The following is a 9529-nucleotide window of genomic DNA, read 5'->3' on the forward strand; positions in this document are numbered from 1 at the left end:
TTGACAATGTATAGCTTTTTCAAAATATAAATTTGATTACATTAGCTGCCTTAATTGTCATTTATAATCTTTCATAACAAAAGCCCCAACTAAACTGCATAGAACAATACTGGATACAGTTCAACACATGGCAGCAGTCAACTGTCCTTGAAATCACACGAGAGACTGAGTTGATGAAGTAGATGATGAAAGCGGTGAAGGAGGGGTCAACACGGTCAATGACAAACAACGGCTCTGAACATTACAGTCATAAGTGTGAGATGAACATGGGTGTGACAAGAGATGGAGGTGACAGAGATAGAATGCCAGTGATTAGTCAAAGAAAAAAAAAATCCACAAAAGATAATTGGGAAGATGCAAACAAAATTAAATGGCCCACTGTCTGAATGGTGTGTGACTCAGCATGCAGAAGTCACACAAGAAAAAAAAAAAAAAAACATGTTAGAAAATGAGATGACAAGCGAGGAGAGCTGAGGTACATACTCTGCTGTTGATCACTCCAGCCAAAGTAACTCCAGTCGCCTGAAGGTTTGGAAGCAAACATTAACAAAAACAAATGTACCTATGAAAATAACCCTACATCTAATTCTAAGACATGTTCTTCTGTGGCTTTGATGCACATACACTTTGTGGTAGAGTTTTAATGCCAAATTGTGTCTATTTAAGGATGTGGAATTGCAATTTAAAACTGTCATTTCTTAATTCAACTATTTGCTTTTGGACTAATATTAGATTCACAAAGGTCAGTACAAAGAGTACACTTCACTCCGATGTAAATGTCATGTAAACCTTAATGATCTTAAACATAAAAATTAAAAATGTCAAAAAAGCACAATGAAAACCAGTGTAACAGAAAAACTAAAGATGGTGTATGACGCCATCTAAAGTCCAAAAATGGAATCATTTGGGTACATTTGGGTAAAGAGCTTTTCAACTGAAAAAGAGCAAAACACACTGCTAAATGAAAAAGGATTATTTCAATAATAAGAAGAATAAAAATGGAACAGATACAGATACACATAAAAACAAATACGAATGACAATGAATACCCATGAGAACAAAACATACACACAAAGGATCAGACAAACACATTTAACAGGGAGAAGTTCAAAATCTGAACAATTCAACATCATTTACTCATAGTAGTATAGTAGGACAGCAATAGAAGGAGAAGTAGTAGTAGTAGTAGTAGTAGTAGTAGTAGTAGTAGTAGTAGTAGTAGTAAAATCGACAGAGCCGATCATACTCACAGCACTGTGAAGGGACTGAGGGAAGCTGTCTGCGCTGGGCTTCATCTTGCTGTGGATACTGGGAACAATGGGGGAAGTGTTAGGGCTGAGGTAGCATGTGAAAACAGTGGCAAACTATAGTAACTAAACTAATTTAGTAATAAGTGAATTATTAGCAGAGCTGTTTTGGATGACTTTCTAGTCTCCTAAGTTATTCTAGTTATTGCTGTCACTGTACATTTCCAGGGGATGGCGTTCATGAGCTCGTAACATGCCAAGAAAAGGATATTTGCAATTACCTGAGAACTACTCATGTCAGATATTCAGGCATAATTTATTCCTGCTCATTTAAACAGGCAAGTCATCTTAGTAACAGCTCATATACCTTTACCACAGTAGAGTCCTACATACAGGGAATACATACTGGGAATAAAACAAGCACTAAAACAACACATTATGCAGTCATTTAACATTTATAATGATAATTATGATATTATTATTGCTTGTTGTATGTGCTTTGTGTCCTTTAACATTTACTATACTATGTATACTGTACAATGATGTGTATTTTCTTTTAGGTGTATCTGACCTTTTAACACTGGTCCATGGACAACAGATGTAACATTTTGGCTAATTCTGGCATATTTACATTTCATGTTTATTAATGTGCAATGTCCATGTCAAATAAACCTTAAAATAAATAATTTCACATAGTGGGCATGTGCCTTGTTCTATGCTTATTTCAAGTACAGCAGCTGTTGTAACTGTTCTATTACAGCAAGTTATGCAAATGTGTTACGAGAAAATCACCCATCCACCGAATTTGCAAAACCCCATTTCTTTTCTCTTCCACAAAATTTCGTTGAAGGCATGGTGACATGTTGTGCTCCGGTTAGTTGGTTGTAAGGAAAAAAGCGAACTGAAGCGCCTCCAGCCGAGCATCCTTACCTCATCATGTACCCGCATAGTATTGATGCGCTCCAGCTTTTTGGTCCAGTACTGGGCCTCGTCGTCGGGAATGTCTGCCAAGGCCAAGATGGGTCAGATGTACAAGATGTACAAGGCATTGAACAAAGCATTGCTCAACCACTCTCTCTCTCTCTCTCTCTCTCTCTCTCTCTCTCTCTCTCCCAGGTCTTTTCCATCCAAAGCATGGAGTGCACACATAGCATATTTATGGCCCTTTAATATAGCATGAGATGCCTACGGTTCCTGTAGGAACATCAGAAATAGATCAACCTCCATCCATATACACTTTCCCTAAACAGAAAATAGACATCAACTACTTTTTTATAGCACATACAGATAGAGTAAGGAGCCCCTGGATTTAAAGTTTCATACTAAAATCACATATAAAACAAGGAACTTGGTAATATATTGAATAAGCATGCATGCATACACACATCTCCCCATAACCCAAGTACCTTTGAATAGCTGTGCATTCTAAAGCAAATATACAGAGGGAAGCAATAAAGACTGTCAAGATATAATCTTATTTAAGTTCATATGGAAGGAGTGTAACATGATCACAAGGAGAAACCCAGAGGGAAGAAGCCAGTCAGAAAGAGGGACAAGACAGAGGATGAACAAGAAGAAAGAGACACAGAGAGAGAGAGATAGAGAGAGAGAGAATGAAAAAAAAAGAAAGAAATGGACTTACCAAAAGGGAGCTCAAAGCGGGTGTCTAAAAGTACTTTGTGCGGCGTAGGGCTCTTGGTGCCGTAGATCTCATCGGCTTTCATAAGGACCTCGGAGTCGAGATATGTCCACTCACCTGGACCCTCCTGCAAAGAAGAGGCAGAGCGAGAGAGGAAAGGAGGGAAAGCCAGAGGAGAGACCCAGAGAGAGAGTATTTAAAATTTAACTCAAGATGATTTAAACTCTTTCAGATGCATTATTGATAACTACAAGAAGAGCAGGCTGTTTCTAACTCACAAAAGGTTTCCATCCACTAACTGAATGCCAAACTGCAGCATTACACACCGGAAGTTGGTATGGTCATAGGCAGTGCAAAAGCCCATCACCCATAGTCCTTTGCAAAGCACTATACAAAAAAAATCTGGTCTCAAGTCACACTGGTGCTTTGGTGTATTACTTTGGTGTATTCATTCTAGATCAAAGAGTACAACTATAATAAATCATATTTGTGCTTTTGCCTACCTGTATGGTAAAATCTGATATGACATGATTTTGGTAATGATGAGTGTTTAGACTTGCCAGTAAATGGGCTCACCTCATCTGACTGGCGGATGGTATCCAGTGGGATCCAGGTAGTCCCCACCATTGTGTCCCAAATCAAACCCTTGTTCCATAACTCCACGACCAGCCCCGACTCCAGATGATTGATCTCACTATCGGGAATAAAACAGAGGGAGTAAGTTAGGCAGCACAGTGGAAAGCACACATTTTACTCTACACATAGAATTGTTTGAAAAACACTAATAGATTTGCTCATCACCACTTGCTCAAACCAATATGTCCAAGAAAATATCCACAAACTAACAAGCATGTGTTTGTATTTATGCTGTGAACATGCTACTGTCACTCAGACAGCGTAATCATACCTATGTTTGTCTCTTCAACTTAACTGCCCACTGCAGTGCACAAACATCCTGTGTAGAGGTGCCGACAGCAGTGGATATTTTTAGGGCAGTGCCAAAAAGATCATGATAATGAACTGGACAGAATATTAGTTACCTCCCAAACTGCCAGGCCTGACACACATGCATATTTAAACCACTGAATAACCCCCAATTCATTTTCGGTTGGCAAGAGACTCATCTGCATATTCATGCTTTTCAACATTTTTCTACCAGCTAAACTCAGGCCACTCAAGAAGTGCCAAGAGGATATGGCATGAAATGGACAGTTTCCACAACAACTGCAGAATTAAAGGAGAATTCCGGTGTGATATTTACCTAAAGTGTGTTGAAACATGATACCGAGTGTGAACGTATGTCTCATAGCCCATCTCGGCTTGTCCCCTGCACTCCAAAATCTGGCGCTAGTTAGCCGGTGCTACCAACAGCTTTTTCAATGGTGGTGATTCGGCATCGGGCTAGCCATGCAAATAAATCACTGTTTTACACCATTTACGAGGTAAATCTTAGTACAGTATCTTCACGAAGTTTAGCGTTTGCAGCCATCTTGAATTTAGTCACGATAAGTCGAGCAACGAGTAAAAATGAACAGGTATGATAAGGGATCAGATTCTAAAAATAATTCAGTGGAAATGTATGGATTCCAGTTTCTTCCAGTAGCAGCAACTAGAATCCATGCATTTCCACAGAATTATTTTGGAATCTGATCCCTTATCATACCTATTCATTCTTACCGCTCTTATCGCGGATTAAATTCAAGATGGCTGCAAACGCTTAAACTTCGAAGATACTGTCTGTATAAATCGTCTTGTAAGTAAACTACCAGTGCTTTTTCAAAGTTCTCAATGTCTCGCTTTTAAATGTCAGGGCCCCCTCGAAGTCTACCAATGAAGTGTGGAGATACATTGAGCCTCGTGAAATGGTGTAAAACAGTGATTTATTTGCATGGCTAGCCCGATGCCGAAGCACCACCATTGAAAAAGCTGTTGGTAGCATCGGCTAACTAGCGCCAGATTTTGGAGTGCAGGGGACAAGCCGAGATGGGCTATGAGACATACGTTCACACTCGGTATCATGTTTCAACACAATTTAGGTCAATATCACACCGGAATTCTCCTTTAACAGACCCCATTGTGCCACCCCACTCCTTACATAATCGCCCCCTGACAGATATGTAAACATTCTCTGACAGTAACCCACATCCCAAGAGAAAGATGATCAAATCATCAATTTAGCACACCTAGGGGACTCTAGGTCAATAGAATACCATCTGGTCTGTTGAACAGCAGAGGGGTAGGAACGAAAACCTCACTGAAATGCACCGCCAAAAAAAACACATACAGTACCACAGTGTAATACAGTAAACTGTGTTCAATAAGCTGCCTGTCTCTGGTGAATGAAGCCCAGGAGATTTGCTAAAAGACACATTATTGGGTTACACTTTACTTGACAGTGTTGACATAAGAGTGACATGACACTGTCATGAACATGTCATAAACAAGTCATAAACGTTAACGCTTCTGTTATTAAGTGACATTCGGTTTTTGTCATAACAAGTTAGGGTTAGGATTAGGGTTAGGGTTAGGTTTAGAGTTAGGGTTAGGGTTGGGGTTATAGGATTAGGGTTAGGGTTAGGTTTCATGTGTCATGACAGTGTCATGTTATCATGACAGTGTCATGTCACTCTTATGTCGACACTGCCAAGTAAAGTGTTACCCATTATTGTAAATGATTATGACTACAGTATGTTAGAAATGATCAATGTTGAAGTGAGAGATAAGGTATGGACAGGGAACCAGTTGGTATGTAAAATAAAACACAACAGGTAAAGGACTACCTGGGGTATGCCACTCTAGCAACCCAGTCGCTTTCCCAACTAGAGATGCACTAATGAGTTTATTTATAGGTCTCACAGTAAGAAATTGGAACGTGTTTGTTTATTTTGTGTGTGTGTGTGTGTGTGTGTGTGTGTGTGTGTGTGTGTGTGTGTGTCTGTATAATTACCTGAAGATCTGAATGAGGACAGTATATGGGGCATGAAGGGATTAATATCTCCCCATGGTAAATATACACTCAAAGAGATGACAGAGAGAGGGTGGGTTTCTATGGTGCCCTGCTGTTTATTGGAAAAAGCAGAGAACCACAGTCGCTCCAGGGGATATGGCTCCTGAACTGAACTGAGAGAGGCAGGGTAAACCTATATGTCACATTTACTAAAATGCTACAAACATAAGTCATTATCTCTGGGCAGCTGATAAAAGGCAGGATTCAGACAGGAATGTGATGTTACATGTCAATGTGCTGATGTTCTGAATGCAATTTCAATGACTGAGTAAAGTGTCTATTGCATGGACTGAAGCTATCGTGTGGGGTGTGGGAGTGTTGAGTTGACCCATTGATGTTTGCACTTATGTTCTTCCTCGTGGTCAAAAAGATTTTGCCAAGTTATTGAAGTTGACTTTTTGCACTTGGCCACTAATTGAATTACTGTAGGGCCCATTGTGTTAAAGCAACACCAAAGAACTTTTCCTCTGTCGCACGCACGCTATTTGTTTATCCAGCAACGGCTTTGCAAATAACGATGTCCATAGACAAGGTGGAATATGTTGCATGATTTTATGAAAGTATGATGTATTGCGACATCATGCAAGTCAAGTCAAATTTGTAGTTTCTTATGTCTCATTCCATCGAACTACAGATCCGCTACCCGATCTGGCAAACTTACATAGTGCGGTTATAGCCGATAGAGGGTCGCTGGGGTTTAATGCAGAAGTGCCGTTCACCCTGTTACGAGTTGATGAACCACGGAAACATTTTAGAAACATTATTTTAAGGTACAAAAAACTCTTTGGTGTTGCTTTAACACTCTTCACTCTATCTTTAAATTAAGACCCATTGAGTTAATACTCTTCTTCTTCCTCTATCTCTCTCTCTCTTATGCTCTCTCCATCCCTTTTAAAGCACTGACCCACTGCTGCCTAGAGAAAGAGAGAAAGAGAGTGAGAGAGAGAGAGAGAGCTCGGCCTTGCTGGGCCTAATCCCTGAGTGAGAAGCTAGCACGTGCCTGCGTGTTAACCCGCGGCACACCAGATAAACTCTGATCTCTTAACGCACACACACACACACACACACACACACACACACACACACACACACACACACACACACACACACACACACACACACACACACACACACACACACACACACACACACACACACACACACACACACACACACACACACACACACAGTGCAGAGAGCGGCGGTCGTTTGACCTCAGATGGCCACATGCTAGAGTCGCAGCAGGCAGAGCCGTATATTACAGGCTCAGCTTAGCCCACGTGCCGGACATGATGGCTGCTTCGTCAGAGACGTCAGGCCGTCAAGCACTACATGTTGAATCAGATTATCAATTGTTATTCCATGCACAAGGAAATGCCATGTACGGTACATATTGTACTGCATAATAGTATCATCACATTGAATTGACTGTCAATTATGAATATTTATTACACGGCTCTTCATAATGCTGCAGAATGCTCCATTCACTTGAATGGGCCTTCCCAACTTTCGGTGTTCTGCTGTTTCTCAAACTATTTGTTTCTCAGCAAAAGCCAAGATTAAACAGTAACAAATAAATATAGTCATAACATGTGGTGTTTATTTTTTCGTTTTGTCAAGTAGCCGTGTAATAAGCAGTGTAATGTATAGAACGCCGGTCATTATCGGAAAATAATCCAATTTTCTGATAATGATCACGTTCTACATTATTGCTTACAAAGACAGCGCGTTGAAGAATGCTAGCTTAGTAATATATTTAATATATTACATTACATATAGAATTTGTGCACATTTCCCTTCTTCTGTAAGGCACGGTATTCCAAACTACACACTTTATGTGGTCATTTCGGTCAATGCAAACTTTCTCCACAAAAACAGCGAATAGTGAATGAATTTGGACTCAAGAACACTGATTACTGTTCTATCTGTTGACACAGTGGTCAACTTTATCCAATCACAAAGGTCTTTTTTGAAAGGAGGTAAAAAAAAACTGAGAGAAAATAACTGTAGAGACCGGCAACATGTGTAATTAAGGGCCAAATGTTTTGCCTACCCACAATGCACCCAGTAGCATAATGATTGTATAGAATTGCAAATTGCTTGTATTTTTTTAATACAGGTAGTTTTTAAATGTAGATATGGCAGGATGTACGCTCTGGATTACGACCATGCCACTGCATCCATTTTAACCAAATTTAAGCCTCTTAGTATGTGGACATGCTTTTAGGCCCAAATGTATTTCAGGCTGAATGTATCATTTCCTTGGTTTAAATAGGGTTTTGCTATCCACACAGTTCAGGCAGCTACACAATATCCAATTAAGGGGGCTAACAGGAAATCCTAGCTCTGCACACAACAGTGCATAATGCTGGAAAGGCCATTTCCTCAGGTGGATAAATGGCATTACTAACATTAAATAACCAGAACTTTCTGGGATAAGACAATCTTATTCATGAACTTGGTTGAATACAGTAGTTGATCTATTTTTTTTATCTACACCTTCCACAGTCTGCAGACATTTATGGCATGTTTCAAGAAAATCAGTTGGCTGGTCTCTCTATTCTTCTCTCTTTGCTGTCCTCCCTCTTTCTCTCTGTTTATCTCATCTTCCTGTCTTTATTTCTCTGAGTAAATCCCTCTGTGTTTTAGCTCTCCCAGCTCAGGGTGGACAGCAGCAGGTTTATAATCCCGCAACTGAGAGGCTTCCTCGTGACACGAGGATCACGACACAACACATCAGGGAAAGAGGCTGAGCCACACTGGCCCACAATGCTTAGCACACTATCCTACTGCCCACGACAGCCCCAAGGCCTGACATCTGCCGGAAACAACACTTTGTGGATAGCTGTGGCTAAGGCATCTCAGTGTATGACCTACAGTCATGCAATCCACTCATTAAGGCCATCGTTGTACTAAGAGATGTGAACGTAATGAGATTAACTATTGTCCAGGTTCTCATCTGAGCTGTCATGACTTAATGATCCTTTCATTCTGAGCCTCTACACTTCTCTCTCCATTCACCTTATTTCAAATACATCTTCTGTATTCCCACGACACACTTGATAAATCAGATCCTTCAGCACTGATACAATCAAAGCCATAGTCATAAAGCACCCTGTTTCAATCATTTATAGTGATCCAAAAGCATCTTGTGCTGACTTGTTGTGCTGTCATGAAGAAATAGTTTATACTAATACTAATATTAATACTAATACTTTTTTTTCAGTTTACAAATGTCCTATTACACTAACTGATCTATCCAATCTTTTACTGAAATTAATGTCTGTGTTATTAGGGAATCAAATGGCTGGGACGTCCACCCCTTTGTCATTATGCCAAAACATCATTGTGTGTGTGTGTGCGTGCGTGCATGCGTGCGTGCGTGCGTGCGTGCGTGCGTGCGTGCGTGCGTGCGTGCGTGCGTGCGTGCGTGCGTGCGTGCGTGCGTGCGTGCGTGCGTGCGTGCGTGCGTGCGTGCGTGCGTGCATGCGTGCGTGCGTGCGTGCGTGCGTGCGTGCGTGCGTGCGTGCATGCGTGCGTGTGTGCGTGCATGCGTGCGTGCGTGCGTGCGTGCGTGCGTGCGTGTGTGCGTGCGTGCGTGCGTGCGTGCGTGCATGCGAGCGCGTGTGCGTGCGT

General features: G+C 41.0%; 1 protein-coding gene across 1 annotated transcript in view; it reads right to left on the minus strand.

The window, feature by feature from the left end:
* LOC125294626 (nascent polypeptide-associated complex subunit alpha, muscle-specific form-like) overlaps window positions 1-4557 on the minus strand; it is an 85105-nt gene extending 80548 nt beyond the window's left edge. The window contains exons 1-6 of the mRNA XM_048243509.1: window positions 4550-4557; window positions 3463-3580; window positions 2890-3013; window positions 2178-2251; window positions 1251-1308; window positions 484-522 (exon numbers count right to left, since the gene is read on the minus strand). Of these exons, the coding sequence (XP_048099466.1) occupies window positions 484-522; window positions 1251-1308; window positions 2178-2251; window positions 2890-3013; window positions 3463-3580; window positions 4550-4557 (421 nt within the window). The remainder of the gene's footprint in view (window positions 1-483; window positions 523-1250; window positions 1309-2177; window positions 2252-2889; window positions 3014-3462; window positions 3581-4549) is intronic.
* Window positions 4558-9529: the final 4972 nt, after the last annotated feature.

Source organism: Alosa alosa, chromosome 5 (genome assembly GCF_017589495.1).
Source record: "Alosa alosa isolate M-15738 ecotype Scorff River chromosome 5, AALO_Geno_1.1, whole genome shotgun sequence".
Lineage (NCBI taxonomy): Eukaryota > Metazoa > Chordata > Actinopteri > Clupeiformes > Clupeidae > Alosa > Alosa alosa.